This window comes from Lissotriton helveticus, chromosome 11, assembly GCF_964261635.1.
Source record: "Lissotriton helveticus chromosome 11, aLisHel1.1, whole genome shotgun sequence".
NCBI classification, from domain to species: Eukaryota; Metazoa; Chordata; class Amphibia; order Caudata; family Salamandridae; genus Lissotriton; species Lissotriton helveticus.
In genome coordinates this window covers 550436876-550463504 of record NC_136072.1, presented here as the reverse complement: position 1 = coordinate 550463504, position 26629 = coordinate 550436876, and the positions used below count along the sequence as shown (strand labels likewise).

At 46.6% G+C, this 26629-nt stretch overlaps 1 protein-coding gene across 1 annotated transcript in view; it reads left to right on the top strand.

The window, feature by feature from the left end:
* LOC144791581 (metal cation symporter ZIP14-like) overlaps nucleotides 1–25994 on the top strand; it is a 259836-nt gene extending 233842 nt beyond the window's left edge. The window contains exons 8-9 of the mRNA XM_078666302.1: nucleotides 18382–18566; nucleotides 24833–25994. Of these exons, the coding sequence (XP_078522428.1) occupies nucleotides 18382–18566; nucleotides 24833–24979 (332 nt within the window). The 3' untranslated portion in view covers nucleotides 24980–25994. The remainder of the gene's footprint in view (nucleotides 1–18381; nucleotides 18567–24832) is intronic.
* Nucleotides 25995–26629: the final 635 nt, after the last annotated feature.

The window sequence follows — 26629 nt, the reverse complement described above, 5'->3', positions numbered from 1 at the left end:
CCACGTTTGATTATGCCCGATGGCACAGGTTTCGCCAGAACGATTTCAGCGACATGTTCGAGTTTTCCTAGGTCGGACAATATAAAGACGGGAACCCAGCCTAGCTCTAAATTAACAGACGGAAAATGATAATTTTGGCCAATAATTGTTTTTTATGTTTGTCTTTGGATCTTGTGTGTCATGCTTTTGCTGCCCCCCCCGTCTGAGTTTGTGTGTACGTAATATATGAATCTGCGTCATCCCCCTGCACGTGCTTCCATGTTACATAAACTATGTTAATAGAAATTTTAGCATGAAACAACCTGGAAAGAAAGAAATGGGAAACGAAATCAGTAAGCCACTGATAAACACGAACTTTTATTTAACATAACAAGCAAAAAACAATAACGCTAGAAAAACAAGAACGGTAAACTGTAGAACATGAAAGTCAACAGAACATTCGCCCCCCCCACATTCTGGAACCTTCCAAAGTAGGGCAGGGTTACGGCTACGCCCAACCGGCGGCAACCCATATAAGGCGGGCCCTGCTGCCAACACTTGGTCAGGAAATCTTAACATATGGGGGAGCCGGAGGAGAGGCAGGGGCCAGCGGAGTCCAGCCGCAGCGGCCCTAGGTAGTTGCCGGTAGTCCCGCCACATGCCTCCTCGGCCCAGCCGCAACGGCCCTGGATAGTTTCAGGTAGTCCCGCCACATGCCCACCCGGTCCGGCCACCAATGGCCAGGGACCGGGGCCAACTGAGTCTGGCTGCAGCCGATAACCTAAGGAAGCCCGGTCCAGAGAAGAACGAGACACCTCTTTCTTTTCCCCTCCGTAACAGCCGCAGCAGCTCTGGGCGGCGGGATGTCCTGCACGTACCTCCACAACAATTTGTCCAAGTTGGGCTGGGAGGGAGAGGCGACGCGGACGAGCCTCTCCCACCTCCACGGATAGGAGGTCTCCCAGCCCCCGGCCCAACGCCGAACACCCCCAGCCAGGCGATGGTGCCCCAATACTTGCGCAGCACCGAACGTGCAATGGTGCCCATATTTTCGGAGCACCGAATATGCAATGACTGCACCGATACTTGCGCAGCACCGAATGTGCGCCGCAGGTGGCCATACCTCCGTAGCACTGGGCATGGGCCTTGTGGAGCACAGGGTGTGGAGAGACCATCGTGCGGGCCGATGAAAAAGAGCAGCCTGGAGTGCACCGGAAGAAGGAGACGGCGCGAACGAGTCTCCCTCGCCCCCCCAGGTGGGGGCATCACAGCCGCACCCCAGCCGAATGTCCCGCTTCCACAACACGGAGTTCCACTCTCTATTTTTGTCCCCAAAAAGGTCTCTTCCACTCTTGCAGACTCGATAAGAGGGGACTGCTGCAGGGCCTCAAAATGGCGTCTGGGTCTGCTGGAAGGCGGGCCTCGGCCGCTAGAGTAACTTTGAACAGCAATGTAACTCGGTCGCTCGCCCACCGGAGCACGAGCCCCCACCTCCGACAACATCTCCACAGCCTTGAAGATTCTACAAAGGTCCCCGGAGGAACCCTCGGCCACTGCAGGCCTCCGGTAAGGGACAACTGCCTTGGTCGCCAACGAAATAAACATGACATTGCCACTCCTTCTGTTAGCATGAATTCTAGAACTGCCGAAAGGGACTCTGGTCCAACTGCCGGTTGTAAGAAACTTTTTCTGATGCTGCTTCCGGATTGACCCGGCCCCGCCCAAAATGGCGCCGGTATCGACAGGAACTTACGAACACCTCGTGGTGTCCCTTTTTACTAAACAAACTTAATGTTCTGAGACATATATGACCCTTTGTACACTTGACAAGAAGAAAGGAGAGCTCACTCAAGTAACATGTAAAGGGATCCCGTTAAAAATGATGATTACAAATGTACAATGTATTATATTTTTTATATATACAGCTGATGTATAACCTCGCTTATGACGCACGCACATGGTATGCATATAGGAAATCTGATTGCAACTAGTCCGACTATGCTTCTAAATTATGAAATAAACGCCCCCGAACCCCCCGGCCAACTGATAGACGTTTTAGTTTGCTACAAATGAATTGATAAAACTTTCTAATGTTTTTTATTGCTGCAAAACAACACCCCCCACTGTACGCACTTTAGCCATTGCCGTGTCCGGCCAAATACGACTGCACCCTTATAAATCCACGTACTATGATTTTGCAAAAATAAAGGTTTTTCGAAATGATGAACGGGTATTGCATGCTTTATTTGAAATATGGGATGGGCGGGAGAGTTCTTTTCTGTGCACCCTACTATGCTCTCTCTTTAAGGTTATTAAGAAGATGGCTGCCCAGCCCTGGAGGACGGATCGGATCTACGACACGACACTCTGCCTTCAAGGTACGCGACTGACTCATGAACTCTCGCATGGAGGAAGACCTCGGCTTCCAAGGATGGGTAAAACGAACGGTATAAATGAGGGAATGTAAAAGAAGGGTAAAATAAAACGATGTAAATGTTATAAAGTACGACGTTCAAAGGTATTAGGGAACAGAGCTGACCCAAGAACCGAAGAACCTTAGAACGTCACAGCGTTGAAGGAGATTCAAGGATCCCGATAGTGAGATACATCTTCTGACTAGATACCTCGCACTAGGCACCTCTGGTTTCCTTTTTACGTTTCCCCGCACACGACCTATATGGACACACTGCCCCCCCCCCCCCCCCCCCGACTCCAGAAACCATATCCCCGGGGACTCTACCCCGAGGAGGAAAGACGAGTAAGAGGTAAGTAAAGGACTCTCGAATCCATGTATTTGATATGCGCGAATGTTGTTCCCCTCCCTTCCCCCCTTTTTCCTCCCTCTGCAGGTTACATCAGAGATTACAGCCGAGGTATGGCGAAGATCTGAAGCCTTGCCATGTCTAATACACGAAGCAGACTAGCGCTGCAAGGTGGCGCCTAAGCACGCCTACAAACTACTCACGTAGCAAACAAGCCCGTAAAATTAGTATGATCTGATAAAAAGTGATCACCCTTAAACCAGACCGCACGAATGAACCCATGTCACGTATGATGCGAAACTATGAGAGAATGTGTGTGTGTGACTGAAGTGTTGACCCAACTGGTCGAAGGACCAAGAATGCAAGAAAGTGCGACAAAATGGTACCTCCTTTTTTCCTTTTTCTCAAAGCATGTCCCCTCTACCCTGTCTAATGCTCGTCCGCCTCAAACTGCATGATTTCAAGATTCTAACGCAGACCCGTAAATGTCCTTTGCTGTGTAATGCACTAAATAGCCTTTCTTAAATACACTGCCACTCTCCCTGTCGCACGTGTACTATTTAGCCTGCCGTTGCGCTCTCTCTCTCTCTCTCTCTCTCTCTCTCTCTCTCTCTCTCTCTCTCTCTCTCTCTCTCTCTCTCTCTCTCTCTCTCTCTCTCTCTCTCTCTCTCTCTCTCTCTCTCTCTCTCTCTCTCTCTCTCTCTCTCTCTCTCTCTCTCTCTCTCTCTCTCTCTCTCTCTCTCTCTCTCTCTCCCTCTCTCTCTCTCTCTCCTTCACACTCCCACTCTTCCGAGCGATTAGCCCCGAAATTGGCAGACTGCCACCCCTTGCACACCACCCAATTGGCTTCAAATACCGCCAGTATTTGCTCAAAACTTGTCTTTAATGCAATCACCCTAACGCTGTGTCACCACCTCTCCTTTCCGAAAAAATATTTCGATGAAACCGAGATTTGGCCATAAAGGAAAGGACAGGTAAGACGGCTGAGGTTCCCTAATCTGACCCGTCATGAGGGAACTACGTCAGCGGCTCCCCTGATGGAATAGAGTGCCCCAGATAGCGCGACCTTCCCCGTTCCGAATTGTCACGATACCCAAACCGTAAAGGTAATCGAAACCTCCCCATCTTCTCAGGACGCACCCAGTATTGCGTTCAGTTGCCCCCCCCCCGATAAGAGTTTTTTAACTATCCTTCATCCCCCGATTGTAAAAGGTGGGTCGACCCGCGACTAACACAGGCCAGCTGTGGTTCCTAGAAATGATTTTTTATATAGGCAAATTTCAGAGTTTGGAATTCGAGGAACGCCACTGTATGCTCACCAACTGAACTATGGCCTTCGGCCGATAGTACCCTTATAACTCGAAGTAAGATGATGCCCCCCCATCACAGTTTTCTATGTCCCTAGTTGTCTTCCCATGAGACCCCTGTCTTTTCTAATTTAGTAACCAGGCCATGAGAGGCTGCATAGGAACCAGAATGATGTTTTACAAAGTTAAAGTTTAGACCGAAGCGAAGAAAATCATTACAATGGACCTTGTCGAAAGTGAAAATGTTTAGTTAAAGGGCAGGATGCATTGATAATATGAAAAATGTTTAGCCTATGTTCGTCCCTCAGCGAGAGGCCTATTAGTACCATGTTGATAGCTCACAACACCCTTTTTGTAAATATAAACCCCTAGAGAACGGTATAAGCATTGTCAGGCTTGTATTAAAAAAAGGTGGGTCCCCATCAGATGAACTGTCGTGGCTATAGTAAACAGTTGTAAAGGAAAGTCATAGTAAACCCAGCAGGCTCACCATCGATCATTAATATGTCAGTTGTGAACCCTAATATAACGGACGCTTCTATTCTCATTTACCTGGAGCTGGGAGAGAAATAGACTTATGTGATTACTTTCCTCTACCAATTCTCTAAAGACTGTCTTTTCAAACTCCTTCAAGGGTACGGCTGTCGGAGGAAAGAAGGACCGGATGTGGGAGCACGTGGCCTGACTACAGACTATGGAACGTCTGCGACATGGGCCAAGGCGAGACCGCGACTGAACTGAGCTGCAGGACGAGGCACTATCTCCGACAAAATGAGAGGAAAGGCCTAACCCGATGCCCCTGCTCAATGTTCGAATGTGTGCTGAGAAGTCCCCGCTCTCCAGACCCGGTCATGAGCCCGCCTACCAGAAATCTCTCGTTCCCCTAGTTTGTTCCCGATCTGGCCTTGCTCCATCCCCCTTTTTCTCCGACCTACCCGATGGACTATTTGTACCCTCTTCTTCCACCTGAACTTTTGACTATTGATTCCAAAGGACACAGGGCGAAAAAGACCCTTTCTTGACCAGAAACGAGAGGAAAGGTCGTGCCCTGCAACACGGAACTTAGAATAGAGCTGGACTCGTAGCTCCACCGCCGGTGCTCCACAGTGCCAACAGAAGACGAAAAAAATTGCTGAAGACTTACTAAACTTCGAACATTCCTTCACTCTCATTTCTGCTACGTCTCGTTTCTCTCCCAGCCAACATTGTATTAATTATGTAACAACCCATCAGTTCACCTTATGAAATGTACTCACTGCCCGCACTTCGAATCATTTTTGTATTGCATTACTATGACTTTCCCGCTAAACAAGTTTATCAAAGTTTATCAATAGGTCCGCCTCCTAAAACTAGAGATCTTAAATGTAATGTTTACGACTCCTTCACCTAGGGTTCCTACTGCTTTTTCTTATGCCCACCATAATAGAACTGAGTAGAAAATGAACCAGCAAGATGTCTTGAATATGTTAAAGGGAGGACTGTGGAAAATTAGTACGGTTTGGTGAACATTATCTGCGCCATCTTGCCTTTTCCCCTGATGCCACACTTTTGTCGTGCGCACCCGCCATTTTAAGATGCCCTGATCAGAAAGCCCCTTTGCATGCCACTGGCCCCCGACATAGCCCTTCGCCCTCACCAAGCCTGCACGCTGACCAACCCCCTGCTTGCACCTGCCTTGAATCATAAACCCCTCTTCAGCGCGGCTCTGCCTCAGAACCTCATCCTGTTCCCAGCGCAACACCTCCCTTCTTCCCTTTCATGGTCCCCGGCCCTTTGATGCAAACCCCTTTTTCCCCGTGTGCCCGTTTGTCTTCCTCGTTCCCAGGCCGACACCCAGCTCTGCCGATACTATTCCTTGCCCCTCCCCGTACAATAGAAAGCTTCCCTCATCAAAGGACCCCCGAGTTGATCAAAGCCCCCACCCCATGAGATCCGATCGAACCCCGCATTCCATGAATTGGCGGAATATCCAGCTGCGCGATAGTCATCACCTGTTGTGACCAGGGTGGGGACTTCTACTGTAAATGTGTGTGGGAACGGGCCCGAAGGGGGGATTCCGGGGATGTCTTTCCGTACATCAAAGCATTGCCATGAGTATGTAAACTGTAATAAAACCGCAAAAGGCTGTATATAAGGGGCCAGGCCTCAGAAATAAGTTAGAGCACCTCAGAACGATACCTGCTGTCTGTTTTGCTGTGTTCTCCTCCGGAGAGAATAAAACCTTGTTTCCTGCTTTCCAGTCTCCAGCGCCTGCCTCTTCATTGATTAATAATTCGTGGGTCACAGAGGCAATACCGCCGGGCAAATATCGATTGTCCCCGACCCGACCAGGTTTTACAGCAGCATACATGGCTTTCAACATGGGATTGGGTATGTCGGTGGTGGCAGGACCAGGAAGATAGAGGGCCTGTATCCCAAAGGAGCCTCCTGGAGTTACGTTCAATCACGAACCATAATGGAGGGACTTGGTTCAGGGGATGCATGTATGCCATTTGTGCCAAATGTAGGGCTAAGCAGTAATGATCCACAGAAGGCAGGCCCAATCCCCTGCTGATCTGTGGATGATAAGCTTCTGAATTGTAATTGTACGGTCTCATTGAGCCCTAGATGAAGGCCTTAATAGTCCCATCCATCTTAAAGAGAGTGAAGAGGGGTACTACTTGGGGAAGCATGCCTAATACATATGTAATTCCGGAAAGGGTAACCATTTTTACCGCCTGGGTCCGACCCCAAAGAGAGATTGCATTTGTCATTATTTGCTATGTATGTGTGAATGAGGGACCTTAACTGAATTTAGAAAAGCTCCAACCTTCCTATTAAAATTGTGCTTTTTTTAATGTTTGTTTGAGAATTGAATACAATTTATAAATGTGTGTATTTTTTTGTTTTATGAATGCTTGTTTCGGTATTTGTTGTGTATTGTTTTCCGGTTCAGTTCATTGAAAATTCTCAGGCCGGAGTCCCCGTTTTCCAGTAATGATGACTCAGTGGGGGGCTCCGGGATTTCAATATTGATTCAGTGGGAGGTCACAGAGTTACCGTAATGATTAGGTGGGGTTCCACCGAAGTCAATAGGTTAGGAACCACTGTTTTGCAGCGTGAATCTTTCTGGATTCACTATGCTGTGCATTATTCCGCGGTCTAGTGGTTTGGTCCGGAATCGTAGTCCTTTTTCTCTTTTTTTTTTCGTAGCCCAGGTGGGCGTCGATGTTCCACCCTTTGGTGTACTTCCTGTGACGTCGGCATGCTTCCAGCGGAAGCTCCCACCTTTGGGCGCCATCTTCAGATTATTTTTTCTGCCACTGGCTCTGGATCGTCACCTAGAGGCTCCAGAGTTTTTGGAGGAAAGAAGAGGGAAAAGACCGATTTCTACACGAAAAAGATTGGAGAAGACATTGAGAAACAAGATCACTGAACCGGGACGACAAAGAAGGAGGAGAACTTCGAGAACTTCGACGTCCAACGGAGAATGCGCACACAGGGGGGCCCCTGAGCGCAGGAATGGACAAAACACCTTTTAAATTCTGCCGTAACTGCCACCACAAATACGCGCAGAAGGACCAGCACCTGGTTTGCAACCTCTGCCTACCAGTCGACCACGAGAGCAAGGATTGCAACGCCTGCTCCGTCTTCACCCCGAAGACTCTCCGGGTTAGAGAGAGCCAACTACAGCATGCAAGGCAGAGGCCAGCCTCTGTCGCTTCAGGACCTGGGCCTCTCCAACGACAAAGAGGACAACATCGCCGAGGGACCAGATGACTACACGGTCGTAGAGACCGATCAGAAAACATCTAAAGGAGGAGGAGAGACGTCGACCCCCTAAACCACCGACAGACTCTCAAGCCTGAGTCAGACTCTCGAAAAACAGAGTCTAAGTCCACGAAAGGAGCACTGGCGCCGAAAATCTCAACGGCCGCAGCTGCATCCAGGGACAAACAGCCCAGCTGAACCTTCGAAAAGGACTACCAGATGGCGAAAAGCCAAGGTCGTCGAAGCACGTCCCCGGAAAGGACCGCTCGACTCCGAAGGAAAAAGACCCGAAGGCTACTTCGACGACTACATCGAAGAGATCGTCCGAAACACTTGACGCCGAACAGGCCACCGAAATGGGGAGGAAAAAGAGAAGGCTCGAGGCAGAAATGAATAACATCCTGCAAAGGAAAAGAGAGTTCGACAAAAAGATGAAAAGGTTCACGATTCCGTCGAAACCGTCGTCGCCGATCTTCAAAATCGAAGAAGAAGAGGAGTTCGACGCCGAAGGGCTGCCGAAAACTCCCGAGCCCCAAGAACAGCAAGAGGAAGAGGGCCTATACCACGACTAGGATGGCAAAGAAGACCAGCGGACGAGTTTCGGCTCGGCATCCTCGATGGCCCAGGACCTGGATTGGCAGGACCTCGACGCCAAAAGCCCAGAAGAGGATGTGGAATCGTACCCTTCGAGGACTTCGCCGCCAGATGACATTGGGGTCTACAACATGGTCATCAGGAACGCAGCAACAGCTTATGGAGTGAAACTGGAGGAAGAAAACCAAAGGCCTGCTTCCTCTTAGAGACCTTGCTCCCCACTCAAACAAGGAGTCAATTCCTCCCCATGCTTCAAAGTGTCCTGGACCAGAGGAGGGAGGCATTCAAAGACCCAGCGCCCTGCAGGTCTGTCACACCTAGGACAGAGAAGAAATACAAGCACTCCTCTAAAGATCCTCCCTACACCCAGGGATCCGTCACGGCTGACTCCATTATTGCGGCAACAGCCAAGAAAAGGACAAACATCCCAACAACCTCAGGCTCACCACCAGACAAAGAAAGTAGGAGGATGGACCTCACTTGAAGAAAGATAGAGAGGAATGCAACAGTACACTGGCGCATTGCAAACTCCAATGCCCTACTGAACAGACACTCATACCAGCATTGAGACGAGGTCGGACAGCTCCTCAAACACCTCCCTGAGCAATACCAACAAAGAGCATCACACTTGGTGGAGGAAGGCAAGAATATAGCAAATTCATGCCTAAAATCAGCCGTGGATGGGGCTGACACATCCAGCAGGCTCATGATGATCAGGGTAACAGAAAGAAGGCATGCCTGGCTGAGGATCTCAGGCTTCAAGCCGGAAGTACAAAACAAGATTCTGAGCACCCCCATCAATGGAGAAACCCTGTTCGGGGCACCGGTGGATGAGAAACTCACCCAGCTCAAAAAAGAAAATGAGACTGCAAGGTCCATGGGGGCCTTGCAATTCAGAGGAATGAGAAGGGGTACCCCGACATAGAGACCAAACGGAAGAGGGAGAAACCAGCTGGGAACGTCACATCAGACATCCCAGCAGACCTACCAGGGCGACAATCAAGCACAGCAGGGCCAGCAAAAAAAACACTGGCACTACCAGCCTCGGGCCAGTCCTTTTGCGGGAGGGCGAATGGGCGAGGGCAAACAAGAAGAGGGGGCCAGCAACCAACCTCAAAATGACTCCGACCCACCAAGCGTGCCCACCCACACGACCCATCTGAGGGTGGGGCACAACAAGGTCAACAAAGGAGGGTTACACGGACTAAGCATCAATGAACATGTAACACCAGTAGGAGGCAGGCTAAAACATTTCTTCAAGGAATTGAAGAAAATAACTACAGACAAATGGATACTCAACATCATACAGTTCGGATACTGCATAAAACTGGAAAAGAAACCACGAAACGGAACACCAAAAAGAAAGGCGCACTCCGCAAAAGAACTAGCGCTACTCCTAGAGGAAGCACAAGAACTCCTCCAAAAGGAGGCCATCGTAACCAGTACCATTCAGAGAAAGAAACAAGGGAGTGTACTCAAATTATTTCCTAGTACCAAAAGTGGACGAAACGCTAAGACCCATCCTGGATCTAAGGTTCCTAAACCAATACATAAAAACACAAAAATTCAAAATGACATCCCTACAGGAGGTCATTCCTCAGATAAGGGACGGAGACTTCCTGTCCACCATAGACCTAAAAGATGCCTACCTACACATTCCCATGAACAGGCAGCACAAACATCTACTAAGATTTTCTATCAACAAAGCACACTACCAGTTCACAACCCTAGCCTTCGGCCTAAAATCCGCACCAAGGGTCTTAACCAAATGTCTCGCTGCCATGGCAGCACACCTACGGAGGGAAGGGATTCATGTACCCTTACCGCGACGACTGGCTAATAAAAACAAGTTCCCACAGGACATGCAAGGAACAGGCACAGCGGGTCACAGAAACGCTGACAGATCTGGGATTCTCCATACACTGGGGGAAATTCTCAATGGAACCAGAGCAACTGAATATCTTCCTAGGCGCACAGATCAACACCATACAGAGCAAGGTGTTCCCCAGCGACAAGAGAACACTTGCACTGCTGAAGGAGACACGCCACTACCAGAAGGGGCAAGCTCTGACCATGAGGACAGCGAGCAAGATCATGGGGATGATGGTGTCCTGCATACACCTGGTCCCCAATATACGGCTCCACATGAGACCATTCCAGGAATGGCTGCAACAACAATGGTCACAAGCTACAGGAAGTTGGGAAGATCTAGTGGTTGTAACGCACGCAGTGCAGGAGGAGATAACGTGGTGGAACAAGGAGAACATAACAAAAGGGAAACCTTCAACACCACCAACCCCAACGGTGACCATCACCACAGATGCATCCCAGATGGGATGGGGAGCACACATGAACAAGCTCAAGGTGAGGGGGTCTGTGGACTCCAGCAGATGCGATCAGACACATCAACTGCCTGGAACTAAAGACTGTGCTCCTCACCCTGAAGGCCTTCCAGAAACAACACCACAACGATGTTCTACATCATCAACAGGGAGGAACACAATCAGTCGCACTATCCAACCTAGCGCAGGAAATATAGAGATGGGCCATCCCACTCAAAATAGACCTACTAGCCATACACCTACCAGGAAAGGACAATGTGGAAGCAGACAGACTCAGCAGACAGACATCAGCATCCCACTAGTGGGAGCTCAATGCACAGGAAACGCAAAGGCTATTCAGGAGGTGGGGAACACCAACAATAGACCTATTTGACACACCAGAATGCAAAATGCCGATACTTCGCATCCAGGCAACTAGAGGAACAATCCCAGGGGAATGCCCTATGGATAAGATGGTCAAAAACATTTGCCTATGCTTTTCCTCCCGATACCACTGATACACAGGGTACTCAGCAAGTGTAGAACCAGCAACATGACACGGATCCTGGTGGCACCACAGTGTGCAAGGACCCAACCACTAGACCGCGGAATAATGTGCAGCATAGTGAATCCAGAAAGATCTTCAAGCTGCAAAACTACACCGATAGGTAAGAAACTATTCGATTTAGGATGTTGTTTGCACATCAAAGCACAGGTCCCAAAAGTATTGTGTTAATGGGCGGATGGTTGTGTAGTGTGAAAATGTTAATTTAATACACCACAGAGACTGTGTCTTGAAGAGTGTGCTTTTAATGGCAAGCTCACTGGCAAATTTTAAATACCTCTGAGTCAATTGGGCTGATTTGCCTGCATGTCTAATGGTCATTTATTATTTTGCTTAATTAGATTTATAACTGCTATGTAAGGATGTAATAGGAGTGTTACAAAGAATTATGTTTTACATATTTGTGCACTTTTAAATGTACTATGTTGTAATGAAGAAATAATTAGTTGGAAAGTACTAATGGAAGTACATTTTTAATTCCGTTATTAAAGTGCTCCATGCAACGGGGATTGCTTTTAACATCGCCTGGCAAAATAGGGAAATTTGCTCTTCTTTGGAAAGCTGGGAAGGACTGTTATTTTTTTTGTGTGCATATTACTGTGCAGCACATCTAGTAGTAATGACGAGCTTTTGGACTTCAGACGCGACCCAGCGTATAATCGCAATAGACGAGCACTGGAGTGGGGGGAGGGACAGGTGTTTTAAGGTACGAATTCAATTTTTATATTGTTACTCTTATTCTCAGATACTCCTCCGGTTACAAAAACAGTCTTGTTCGAGGCATATGAGCTGCAGATTCTACACTTTGCATTAGATCGCCACCTGGTGTTGGGCTCGGATGATTGCATGTTGTTTTCGTCTTGGAAGAAGTCTTTGTAGTCACAAGATAGGTGACTCCTCCCTTGGACGATAGTGCGCATGGGCATCGGCTCCATCCTTAGTTTGGTTTTTTCGGCCAATGGGTTTGGATGAAACTTTTCCGCTCCGGTTCGAAATCTACTTTTCAAGTACTTCGACGCGTACAATTTTCTTCAAACTTCACCAAACAACTTTTGATACCTATAAACATCGACTAGACTTCGTCAGCTCGAATCCAGTCGTCGACGCGGGCCGTTGGGCCTACCCAAGCTGTGAGGCCTACACCTCATGGAAAGGACGCCATTCAAAAGATGCCCCGAGTGTGAAGCAAAATTTCCACACAGTGACCATCACGAAGTCTGTAACCTGTGCTTATCGCCAGACCACGACGAATCCAGCTGCACAGGATGTGCATCCTTTCGATCGAAAAAGACCATTCGGGATCGGAGGGATTGTCGACATGACATGCAGAGATCAGCGCCGGAACCAGTGGATATCTTCGACGAAGGTCCATGTGTCCTGTAAGATGATTCCGATGATCTCCAGATCGTATTCGAGGCAGACTACTCCGATGACTCCATACCTTCGGGTCAACGCGTGAGTACCACTGCCCCTACCCCAGCCCAAACACCAAAATCGAAGGCAAAGGTCAACACTCCGCCTGCGGGGCCCAGTCGAGACCGAAAAACCACTTGAAAACCCCGCCATCGAGCCCGGCTCCGAAGAAAATAATGAAGCCTTCCGATAGCTCGATACCGAGCAGACCACATGTGTCGATACCACCTGCTCCCTCTGCACCGAAACAAAAAGAAGTCCCGGTTCCAAAAGACCGTCCAAAACCGTCGACTTCGAGAGACAAAGCGGCTCCGAAAACAACGAAGCATGGTTCCGATGCCCCGAAAACAGCTTCCACTCCGAAACCGATACCCTCGATGCCGAAACAAACAAAGCCTGCTTCCGATCCTTCCAAATACACGAAACGGGCTTCGGCTCCAAAGACAAACAATACCTTTGGTGCCAAAATCTATGCCAAAGGACTCAACATCGGCTCCTAAGGCTAAAGACAAACAACAAATCGGTTCGGAACCGAAAAAATTGCCGCCGAAGGCTGTGCCTCAAGAAAAGGAGCTTTTCCAACCAGATCCTTTACAAAAAAGGATCTACATTGATCCAGAAACAGGACATGTTTCCACCACACCACACAGGAAGAGGAAATCAGATACAGCACCTACACCACCAGTACCTGTCACGAAGACGGACTCTGCCACATCTCCTATGCACCCTTCTTCTCCTGTATCTCATTCTTCTGCTCTTCCTTTAAACATTTGACCTAAAAATTCTCATACTCACTCTCCACAACATACACCTCCTCAAGATGCTGATGATGATGAGTATAGCCTGGGGGGAGGGAAAGACCCAGAAGACCCCTTTCCCTACCCAACAGGTTCACCAGACTGGAAGTATTCAAACCCACAGGATGTACCAGATATTCCTGACCCACATATATATCCATTTAAACCGTCTCCTCCAGAAGACAATATTGGTTTTGGACACTTAATTAATGGGGCTGCCATCTATCACAATGTCACCATGCATTCAGATGAGGCAGAGGAAGATTTTTTACTAGACACTTTTGAACACTCCCAAAAATCTGTGCAAATACTGCCAATGATTAAAGGAGTCATTAAACATGGTTGCTCTGGGCGATGGGGTCTTTCCCAGGAACATCAGTTCCATTTTGTCCCCGTTTAGTTTCAAATGAGAGAGTGCCATCCAGTCGGCTACTGCTTCCAGGCAGCTGCCCAGAGTGCTAGACGCGCCCTCGGGATGGTTGAGCGCTACCACCAGTTGGGTGTCGTCTGCGTAGGTGACAATTTCAATGCTGAAGGCTCCATATAAATATTAAAAAGGGTTGGACTTAGGGAAGAGCCCTGGGGGACCCCGCAGTTGAGGGGCCAAGGTTTGGATTGAGTGGCACCCTCCGAAACCTGGAACACCCGGCCTTCCAGGAAGGATTGCAGCCAGGTGAGGGCTCGCCCTGTGGCTCCGAGGTGTCTTATGCGTGAGAGCAAGATGTTGTGATCCACTGTGTCAAAGGCGGCACTAAGGTCCAGCAAAATAATTGCTGTAGTGTCGCCTTGGTCCATGTACCTCCGAGCTGACTTAGTTACTGCCAACAGGGCAACCTCCGTCCCGAGCTTCGGGCGGGAGCCTGCTTGAGAGCCATGGAGTTGGTTGTTAGAGCCCAGATGGTTAACCAGAGTGGAATTGATATGCTTCTCTAGCAGCTTGCTCAACCATGGCAAGAGGGAGCATTGCTAACACACAGGCCCTCCTCGCAAGATATGACAGGGCTCACTATGATCAGCTAGAGAAACTCTTACAACACCTACCTGACCAATATAAGGCACAAGCAGATGACCTCATACAAGAGGGTAAGCTTATATCAAATGCCTCCATTAAATGCGCACTAGATGTAGCAGACACTGCATCCAGAGCAATAAACACCAGTGACCTCCTTAGACGTCACGCGTGGCTACGCATTTCAGGATTTAAGCAGAAAAAGCACACTCCACACACAAACTAGAAGCCTCAATGGCTTTCTTAGGGAACATTCCCCTAAAAGACATCTCTAAGGCAGCAACATGGTCTACAACACACACCTTTACTAAACACTTTTGTGTTGATGTGCAAGCCAAACAGCAAGCTGCAGTAGGCCAAGCTGTCCTCAAAACTCTCTTTCAAACTACTGCAACGGGTACAGGCGACCACCGCTAGGGGAGACACTGCTGCACAATCGATGCAAAGTGTAGAATCTGCAGCTCATATGCCTCAAACAGAAAATGCTACTTACCAGTATGCATCTGTTCTTGGCATGTAGAACTGCAGGTTTCTACATGCCCTCCCACCTCCCCGGGACCTGTATCTGTTCCAGTGTTATCTTAATTAGATATACACGCATGGACATCCTTTCTTTCTTTCCACTAACTCCATCATTTCCCATCATGGCGAAAAACAATCTACGGATGGAGCCGATGCCCATGCGCACTATCGTCCAAGGAAGGAGTCACCTATCTCGTGACTACAAACACTTCTTCCAAGACGACAACAACATGCAATCATCCGAGCCCAACACCAGGTGGCGATCTAATGCAAGGTGTAGAAATCTGCAGCTCTACATGCACAGAACAGATGCATAGTGGTAAGTAGCATTTTCCTTATGTGTAAGTTGAACCTCTGGGAAAAGGATGGCACCAGAAACTAACACTGCAAACCCAATTGTGAGCTAGTACATGACCGATTAAAGGTTATACACTGGAGGAGATGTCTGGCTGGGACACCCTTGGAATAACCATGTTGGGAAGTGTGGTCACCAATGTATCTATGAAAACGTTTGTCTCTGTACAGGAGAAATTCGGACTACCTCTGTTCCTATTCTTCCAGTACCTTCAACTCAGCCATGCACTGACACCATATCTGAATTCTTTAGAGGAGCTTCCTGAATTCAATCGTCTGTAGGCAAAAACGCCATATCCCCCCCATTTCAGACACAGTCGTGAAAATACAAACCACTAGTCAACCACACCCCATATACATTCCAGCACCTTAGAAAAGATTGGAAAGCAAACATTTGCGCAATTTAGAATGAAGGCTGTCAGAATGCTTTTAATGACCTCTGAAGAAATTGTAACCTTAGTCCGATATAGGCTTATACAATTTAAATACTTACTTCATAGTTACTATAGAAAGGAGAAATAATGAACGCTAATAGGCACATCAAAATTCTTATCGGGTTGGAACTTAAATTTGGGAGGGGGGGGGGGGCATAGCTCAATCATGGAGAGCGACTGAAGTGCCTGGCATTGCACGGTGGAGAGTGGGGATTGTCTGCTTTAGAGTGCTAGAGAAACAGGTGTATGAAAATTGAGGATCCTGACAGAAACCTGTTCACATTTGGAGACAATGGCGGGAGTATGATGGAGATGAGAGTGAATCCCTGCCAGTGTTTAACCTCTGGACTAAATATTGTAGCCCAAGATTGGAATGTGTCTGATATTTGATGATGTATGAAAATAGTTTCCTATTGTGTGGTCTTATTTACTTTGATGCATTCCCTCTTCAATTTAACTGGTTGTATGATTAAAAATGTTAATGAAAAATACTCTAAGCACGGCCAGCATTATGGAGCTGAGCCTGTGATCTTGAGATGGACAGTAATTCATGCACCTGGATCCATAGCCAAAAAATTGAGACTAAACGGCTGTCTTGGTCCTCCTGCTTGTCTTGTTCCTCCTTGTGTTGTCTTTTGTCTAGAAGACTTAACAACCTTTTCCATTGGGTTCAGACCAAAAATCAGTCAGTGTAAATTGTATGATAGTTGCTATTATACTATTGTACTACCGGTAGTCTATGCAATAAACCATGCATTTAATATTTTCCATGCTGTTTAACAACCTTTTATCTTGTGCAGTAGAGAACCTATCCATTAGTTGAGATATTAACATATGTGCATTGAATATATATTGCTGTGTTGTTGGCATAATGTTTCTTTTTCTCTCGAATGTAATCTGGAGGTGAGATACCAGCACACAGAGTTTATGTATATTCCGTGTTTGCTTAGCACTAAAGTGTTCCAGATCTAACACTTCGTCTCTCATGTGGTCTTTAGAAAGTAATACTACAATATTAAGGCATCAGTATTGCAGGTGATTTTGTGGCCAGCCAATGTGGTTGTTTTTGGGCTCCTTTGCAGTATCTTTAATGCACACAGAGCTTCCCTCCAACACGCTCCCTTTACATTCCATACTTGTGTATTAAAATATATATTTCAATTGCCGTATGAAGACATTTCCCTCCTAGACAAACAAAGAATGTATCAAACACAGTCCATCAACAAGTCCCTGTAGTAATCTTGAATTGTCTGTCTCTACCTGCTGTAGTTACTCAGTGGTTACTTAGTTTTCAGCTAAGTTAGCTAAGTGTCTCCATTTGTGATTGTCTAAGAGATGGCAATCCGATTTAAGAAGATCTAAGCCTAGGGCAGCTGTCATCACGAGCTGTAGTATTCTTTGGTACATGTATATGGCTGGACACATCTTTTGTGACATTTTGTTTTCAGGTCTCCCTCTGCGTAGCTCAGGTCTAGAAGAGATGTCTCATCACCTCGCCTCTAGCGATTTGTTGTGCATGACATTTAAGTCGACTTACCTGAAGTCTGACAGGGCCTTCAGTTTGATCATGGAGCTCACACACACTGTTAGCAACTATTGCCTCACGCTCTTGGATCTCCGATCCCAGTTGCAGTGTCTGACATTAAAGGTGCACATTTGTGAGGAAGGTTACGGTCTTAAGTCGGAAAACCGCAGGGTATGTGTGTCCTGTCGGCAGTTAATCTCACCACCTTTTACTGTTAGTATCTTGGATCTAGTTGTGCCTCTTTCTGCATTACAAAGCTTCTCGTCTGCGCAGCCTAGTTATAACTTGCACGTGCTTTGTCTGTCGACCACGGCCTCCTCTCCAACACTCTCCCAGGAAGTAAGAAGAATTTCCTGTCACACAATAGCCAACATACAACACCATCTTCTTTTGAGCTTTAACCGTATTGCGCGCTAGCGGTTTTCCCGCTGCGCGCTGCGATTTAAAAAAAACACGTTACGTGACCAGCTCAGCTCGTCATCCGCGTAGCGCAGGTTACGCCCATGACGAGCTGAGCTCGTCATGAGCGCCGAAGGGGTTAAGCAACTTCTGTATTTTCAAAGAGCAGTGTGCTTCTCCAAGTGAGCCAGATTGCCTACTGGAATAATCAATTTGGAGAACCTTTTAAAAAGCAACCAGCTGGATTAGAGTGGCGAAGCATAGGACAATATCTAAGGAAGAAATTTCTAAATATATGTTATGCCTTCACAAACCATTTGCAGCAGTGTAATGTGGCTTTAGCGACCTCATACTTCTCACTGGACACAGTATTTTAAGCGTCCTGCTTTATTATCAAATTAGTTGGCAGTTTGGGCCTGTCAGATGTATTCTATATTGGGATGAGCTGTAGGAGTGAGAGTCCAGTGAGATATATATATATATATATATATATATATATATATATATTTATTTATTTATTTTTTACAGCTGTGATCCCCGGCTGTAATATTCAGTCGCAGTATATTTTGGTTTCTCTGTTTGACATCTCAGGTGTGCTCCTATTTTATTTGACATTATTTGGTGTCTTTTCCACTTCACCCCTTCCCTAGGTGACTTTGTGATTCTGTTGAATTCTGGAATGAGTATCCAGCAAGCCCTTTTTTTCAATTTCATTTCCTCCTGCTGCTGCTACCTAGGACTGGCCATTGGGATCCTTGTTGGCAGCCACTTCTCAGCCAACTGGATCTTTGCTTTTTCTGGTGGCCTGTTCCTCTACATCGCACTGGCAGATCTGGTGAGTTGACATTTCATTTTGAGAGTCCAGTATGTGCTCTTGAAGTGACCATTATGGGAGAGTTTGGTATCAGACTATAACAAACTGTTATTCTCAGGATTCCTTGCACATCCCTGTGCTTCTGGTGCCCAGCACTAAAGTGCTTACTCTTCACTTCTGCAACTTTTAGTCTAGTCATCACTGTCATCCTACACTTAGTAATTATTCACAAGTGAATTGCTACTTATCTATTTGCAATGATTTATGCAACTGCAAACGACAATTGATTTGGAACTTTTATTGTGACTGAACCACACAATATATTCCAAAGTCTAACACTGCCATTCATCCTGAATAGTGGGACCAGCCTTTTTTATCCTGGGTCAGAAATCTTGATGAGGGACAGTGTCCAATACGCACTCTAGATGCACAAAACATACTTTTGTCTTTTTTAAATCAAACACACTCCAAATGGTCAAGTCTGTGTGCATAATAAATGCAGTTTAAAAAATATGCTGAAATGTGAAAAATGGGATGCTCACAATTCCTTTGTATGTAAGTGAATTAAAAGGGAAGGGAACATCTTTAAGATTTTGATTGGTTGAGCACCAAATGCTGCATGTTATACAGCATAATTTTGAGGGTAAAACTTGTGATTGGTGCTATTTCTTGTACCCGATAACTTCCGACCCCTGTGGTTCCTGATTTTATTGGGTGCAATTAATATTGCCCCTTCATTTGGATGATTTGTATCAAGGGACTATATGTTTTGATACTCTATTTATATAAAAGCTTGGGCACTTCTGAAGACCATTGCATGATCAGATCTGCAACCCCAATATTTGTGATGGGGGTTGGGTAGAGAAATACATTGAGAGGTGCTGTCCCACATAGCACTTTAGGCTGAGGAACATGTTTCTTGAGATTACGTACCTCCCGTTCCTGACTGTACCTTTTGTCCTACCATTTCCATGCAATGCTTCCCTTGACCTAATTGTCGCCTTCTCATATGTCTGTAGCGTAGTTCAACATTCTCACCTTCACCATCACCTTTATATCTCGACATCAAATATCTGGAAACTAGCTGCTGCTTACAGGAACACAGTGGGAAAGCACAATGTGCTGAGGATTCCCTGGATTGCTTTACTCTTTTGTGACCATCGCTAAGCAGAGAAGGAAGGAGCTTGCTGAAGAGCAGTTTCCTTAAGTTTGTATGGGTGATCTGACCCCTCAGGAAATTGGGCCATCTGAACACTCGCATCAAAAGAAGTGGGTGAGGTAGGGTAGTAAGGAGGGAGAGGAGAGAAGTAGAAGACCGAGATCAAGGAAAATTTATGTTTCTGGGAAGAGATCACCTGTACAGATGCAGATGATATTCCTCTGACACCGTATGATCAATTGGTGGAGGGAGGAAGAGTGAAGATCCTTTCAATCTCCTTTCAGTAATTCAAAATCAATATAGAAAGGATCTCTGGTCCTGCATAACCAAGGTCTGCAGGTAGGTAAATAGGTGTCTCCCAAATAAAAGACCCTCATACACGTGTTTTTGAAAGTTTCGTAGCGGTATACGACGTGTCCCCGCTCTTTGTTACACGTGATTGTGCGTAATCCTTGGGTCAGTTTTTTGTTTGCACCCTCCGCCAGGAGGTTTTACCTTTGGTTAAAACAGTAGTGATAGTGAATAGTGAATGGTGAAATAGGACGTTAAAAATACCCGGACAGCCAGGGATTGAACTTTAATATATCTGGATTCGGGCAAAATAGTAATAGTTGTGCAGCTATGGAATTGTTTATGAATTCTAGCGCACTGGTTAAGTGAGGTTAAAAGTGGTCGACATGTTTCAGCCTTGGTTGCCAATTGGTCAGTAGTCTTTCTTCAGGACCATAAAGTGATTAGGTGAATGTGAAAGAATAGGTACATTTATAACCTGATTCGTCTGACAGTAGGAGGTCACATTGTACCTGTAATGAGAGAAAGTGGGGGGGGGATGCATCCAACATATAGAGGAAGGTAAGGGAAGACACACAAATAATGCACATTGACATAATTTCAAAATTAGTCGATTATAGAAATGAAAATTGCAATACTTTACACAGAGTCACATTCATATCACGCGTCAACTTTCTCATTCTCAAGTTTCAGTAAGAATATCATTTGGAGGATTACTACAGTGCTGTGTTCATGATGGTACTGTTCCTAATGTTTACTGGTACATCATAGGTGCTAGAGTAGATGACATCTTGTAGTTGTGCAATACTTGGCATGCTCATTAGTACTAATGGTGATCATCATACATACAAATCCAATGTCGTGTTGTTAATATTGTTCGTATTTTCAAAAAGGTGTTTGAAATACGTATATATTGCTGGAGCGGTAGCCCTTCGTGTTCCAAAGTACAGTGATTAATTCATACAAGATGTCATCTACTCTAGTACCTATGATGTACCAGTAAACATTAGGAACAGTAGTAATTCTCCAAATGATATTCTTACTGAAACTTGACAATGAGAAAGTTGACGCGTGATATGAATGTGACTCTGTGTAAAGTATTGCAATTTTCATTTCTATAATCGACTAATTTTGAAATTATGTCAATGTGCATTATTTGTGTGTCTTCCCTTACCTTCCTCTATATGTTGGATGCATCCCCCCCATTCTCTCATTACAGGTACAATGTGACCTCCTACTGTCAGACGAATCAGGTTATAAATTTACCTATTCTTTCACATTCACCTAATCACTTTATGGTCCTGAAGAAAGCCTACTGACCAATTGGCAACCAAGGCTGAAACATGTCGACCACTTTTAACCTCACTTAACCAGTGCGCTAGAATTCATAAACAATTCCATAGCTGCACAACTATTACTATTTTGCCCGAAACCAGATATATTAAAGTTGAATCCCTGGCTGTCCGGGTATTTTTATCGTCCTATTTCACCATTCACTATTCACTATCACTACTGTTTTAACCAAAGGTAAAACCTCCTGGCGGAGGGTGCAAACAAAAAACTGACCCAAGGATTACGCACAATCACGTGTAACAAAGAGCGGGGACACATCATATACCGCTACAAAACTTTTAAAAACACGTGTATGAGGGTCTTTTATTTGGGAGACACCTATTTACCTACCTGCAGACCTTGGTTATGCAGGACCAGTGATCCTTTCTATATTGATTTAGAATTCCTCTGACACCACCAGAACAATGGTAGTGATGAAAAGTAAATTTCTCCCAAACAAAGTTGGAGGCAATGAGATTCTATTCTAAGTATACGGTGCAGATCTGTTCTCGCTCTCGAGGCTTATCCCGCGACAGTCCTGTCCGCTCTTGAGGTCATCTGGTAAGTTCAAGTTCAAATGGAAGCACAAACAAAGGAAGGAAAAGCTGGGCTCGACCCAATCCTGCCACTTTATCTAAGTTGGTAGGGTGTCAAAGTGTCATTGTTTCGCCTCCAGTCTCTGGTTGTGGAGCTGATCCAACAGTTGAGCCTGATGTGCCTCGAGTTCCCTAGGCCGTCAAGGTGCCGAAGCAAGTCTTTAGTTGTGTCAAGCCTCCTATTTTTAGCACTGCCCTTGCTCACTTTAGTGTTCTTCTGGCCTCCAAGGATCCACAGAGCCTCCAGCCTGGTTACCGCCAGTAGATCCATTATCTGCGCTGACTGAGTCCTGAAACCCACCTCCAGTTCTGCACAGACTCTGTAGCTTACTTCCATTTCGGCACAAAGACCAGCACCAGACGTCACTGGTCACCAAAGGGGAGGGGGCCGGGTCGTTTCCCAACTTCAGTGTCCAACCCAGACTGAGGTCATGCTCTGACTCCACTCCAGCTCACCTTGTTCCCATACAGTCAGATTTAGACAAACACTCCCTCTACCAAGGACATGGCCTCAGTTTTTCCACCAGCTTTTCGGTCCCGAATTTGACCAGAGCTTGCCATCACAAGGAGAATGAGATGGGGATGATTTACCCATTTTGCAAGAGGCCAGTGCGCTCAATACTTCCTCCTGATACAGGGTTGATTTGTCCCCCATGGATAATCAATGAAAGCACCTACTTCTTGTGCTGCAGTCATCGGAAGTGCTGCTGTGAACCTGGATCCGCAACTTCCGTCTGTTGAGATTAAAACAAATGTGCTTACTGAAGTTCTACAGCATGGGATGACTTCTTTTGTGCCCTTATTACCATTCACTGAAGCCCTAATGGATACCCTTGGTCTAGACTACCAGCTAAAAGGCAGGTGACCAGACATCACAGACCAGCGTCTGGCAACCCTGGTTTTCTTTCACTGCATCCTACTCCTGGCCCTTTTGACCCAGGCCAGTCAGTTTACCTATCGGTTTTGCACCTTGTGAAGCCTCTCCAGAGGTTTGGCTTGTAGGCAACACCAGGCCCCCTATGCTGCTATCACCTCAGCCATTTTATGTCTAGGAATGGGGATCAGGCAGACAGGACACCAGGGACACTGATTTTCACTATTCCTCTCCCTGTTGCATCAGCCTGCAAACGGCTTTAGTGTGCCCTTAGCAGTACACAAGGACCCAGCGGAAAGCATGCTCTGACATTTCCTCCCAGGGTGGCAGTCCAGCACCTCTGACAAATAAGTCCTCCAATTCGTCAGCAAGCCACCAGAGGAACAGCTATGCATCTTGCTGCAAGAGGTGTGAGCTCTACTTTCCAAAGGTGCCATCTAGAGGGTGCCGGCTCTGAAATAGGGACAGGATGTTAACCCTGCTGTTTCCTCATGCCGATGAAGAACGGAGCCTCCATCCTATTTTAGATCTTTGTCCTCTAAATACATTTCTGTGGAAGGATAGATTCAAAATGTTCACGGAGGCCAAGGTTCTGTCCGCCTTGGATCCCGGTTGCTGGATGGAAACCCTGGACCTGCAGAACATGTATTTTCATATGACGTTGTCCCGCATTTCTTACCCTCCCAAAGATGTTACTTGTTGTTTAAGGTAGGTTAGGAGCATTTTCAATTTGCCTTGCTTTACTTCAGTTTCACCAGCACCCCTCGGTGTTCCCAAAAGTGGTGGCTGTGGTCGCTGCCCATCTTTGCAGGCTGGAGGTACCAATTTTCCAGTACCTCGATGACTGCCTCCACAGTCAATCGGGCACCTTCCAGATAATGGGGAACCTCTTAACATCAGTCGGTCCTTGATCAGTATGCTGAAGTCACACCGGGCTCTTTCGCTGAGTCTTCCTTTCCTGGGAGAGGCCTTGGATATAGTGCATATCTGGGTCTATCTTCCATCAAAACCAGTCTGGGATATGTGAACAATAATCCTGAAGATGCAGCCTTCTACCTGGGTGTCAGGCTTTTTGTCATGTTGCATCTCTATCATCAACTATGCCACGTGACATATGCTGGCTCTGCTGTGGAATCTGAAATCTCAGCGGCCTCAGCACCAAGGACGCCTGTTGAATTCCATCCAGGCTTCAGAGGAGATTGCAAAGAATTTGCGATGGTGGGTGCTCAACCACAAATGCATCAGCGGAAGACCTCTGTCCTTGCCCCACCCAGAGCTGATAGGGGTGATGCATGCATTACTGCTGGGTTGCGGAGGTCATCTCGGAAAACCCAGACTTCACATCAGTCTGTTGCAGATGCAGGCCATTCTCCAGATGTAGAAGGCCTTTCTTATATTACAAAGGGTAGGCTGGAATAGGTTTCATGAACCACACACCCGCCATGTGGTCCTGCAACAAGCAGGGTGAAGTGGAGTGTTGAATCCTATACCAAGAGGCTGGGCACCTATGGAGTTGGCTGGGGTGTCAGGGCATCTCTCTGATCGTGAACTGCATGGTAAGGTCTTTAAATGCAGGGGCGGACAAGCTCAGTCTGTCTGTTAGATTACGAATGGTGGATACACTCCAAGGTGGCACTGGGCATCTTCCAACTGTGGGGAGAATCCTGGCTGGGTGTTCCACAACGGTCAAGAACATGCAGTGTCAAACCTTTTGTGTGTTGGGGTTTCCAAGAAATCTTTCTCTGGGAGATGCATGTGAGCTAGAGTGCATCATGCAACTCCCCAAAACATTTCAACTCTATTTAATTACCATGTTTGTAGCCTCATGTATTTTAACAGCATCTCATTTATGCCCCATAACTGGGTTTATGCACTAAGGTAGATTCTTACTCAATCCGACCTCATTGGCTGCATTCACAACTTAAGTTGGGTTCATTCCCTTGTAGTTTATCATTAATTTTGTTAATTACAAGCACTGTGTAATGTTCATCTAGTTTCTACCCTTCTTTGACCTCTATCCCAATTGTCTCTGCAGTTCCCTGAGATGAATGAAGTCAGTAAGGAGGATGAGCGCAACGGGCGTGCATTGACTGCCTTTGCAATACAGAACGCTGGTCTGCTGACGGGATTTACGATAATGCTGCTGCTCACCATATACTCTGGGCAGATCCAGCTAGGATAGCTGCACTGACTGTCACAGAGTGGTGGGTCCCCCATCTCCCCACCCGGGGACTGAAGATGTCACCAGCCTGTGATTTGAGGATCTCCAAATGACTCTAGTGAGCTGGGTGGGGGCATTGTTGCTCCAGATCCATAAGATCTCATCAACATTCCTTGAGGAGTAACCTGAAATTCCAGACTTTTTGTGGTGAACTCCGGGGAACAAACCAAGCACATCACTGCAAAAGCAGCACCTTCCCACCAAGACAAGTGTGCAAGACTAACATCTGCTCCAGGACCTGTCAGTCGCCAGATCTTCATCAGGACTTCTCATTCACAAGCTCCCTTTGCTGGTGTGGGTCCTGGCCTGACTTCCTCCAGATGACTAGCTCAAAGACAGTTGTACTCAGACTCTAAAGTCCCTGGGAGAAAGGAGTTGAGCAGACTCAGTGTTTCCCAGTGACTTTCATGGTTCATCGAATTGTTAAATGCTGCTGTTGAGAACTCCTAGTTTCTGTTGTAATTCAGATGTAGACGGGCATTTTGAATTGTTAAACTGCTAATTTGAAGGGGGCAAAGGAGACAAACACCAATCGTTTTTACCTTCTTTCTCCTGAGGCATGTAGAACTTTGCCTGGAATAAGTGCTAATATATAACTAGTTCTCTTGTGTTTAAGAATTGGAGCTGGGGTTTTGTGTAGGTAGAATAGATGGTCTTCTCTTGAGAAAGTTGGTGAAATTGAGAAATGAGTATTTTGACACTGGCTGTTAGGACCTGAGGTGCTACGGCTTGGTAAGTGGAACGATTGCAGCTGACATCAACCCTCGATGTCCCTTTCTCTCTGGTTCGCTGACCCCAAGCAGAGTGCTTTCCTACACCCTATTTCACTTTATATTAATACAGCATCCATGCCATTTTCATTCTCCTTCACAAGAAACAGGTATATGTCTAGTGGAGGGTGCTTAAGGCAGGGCCTACACTCCACCCTTTTCCTTTGAATATATGGGGCAGCCATGGTATCCCAGTGCACATGGCACCCACCCTGTAGTTGGTGCTGTTCCAATCTTTCAAACCTTACACTTCCCAAATGAACACAGACCTGCCAACGTATATGCTGCCATTGTGTGTCTCACAATATTGGCACATTTTACCTGGTGTAACGCTAATATGATACAGTGAGCTGGAAACCCCCTACATACAGTAAGAGTCGTGCCGGTGTGTTGGTGGCTCTGCATCCTAGAAGTCCATTAAGGGTTTTGCATCCTACCCAGTGCAAGGAAGACACATTCAGAAGCTTTTGTTTTGCAGTGTCAAGCTTTTCTAAATTCACATGATGTACATTATTTCACTATCTAGTGGTTGTGTCCAGAAGTCTTGTATCTTCAGCCCGAGGGTAGGAGGCGCCTCTAAGGTTATGCTGGGTTATATGCCCTGCCCGCTCTCCATGCCCCTTCCATTGCCCCTCTGGGGCTGTTTAGGTAGTGATGAGCTAGAAACTCTCACCAAGTTTTCTAGGTTGGCAAGTATGTGAATGAAGTCACTGTGGCCAGATGTGAAGGCTCCATACGAAGAACAAATTGTTTTAGGTGGGGGGCCTTCCCAAGAACAGACTGAGATGCTGCAAGCAGCCCTGAATCAGTAGGGGAATGGCTCCAAAGCTTTTAGTGCGGC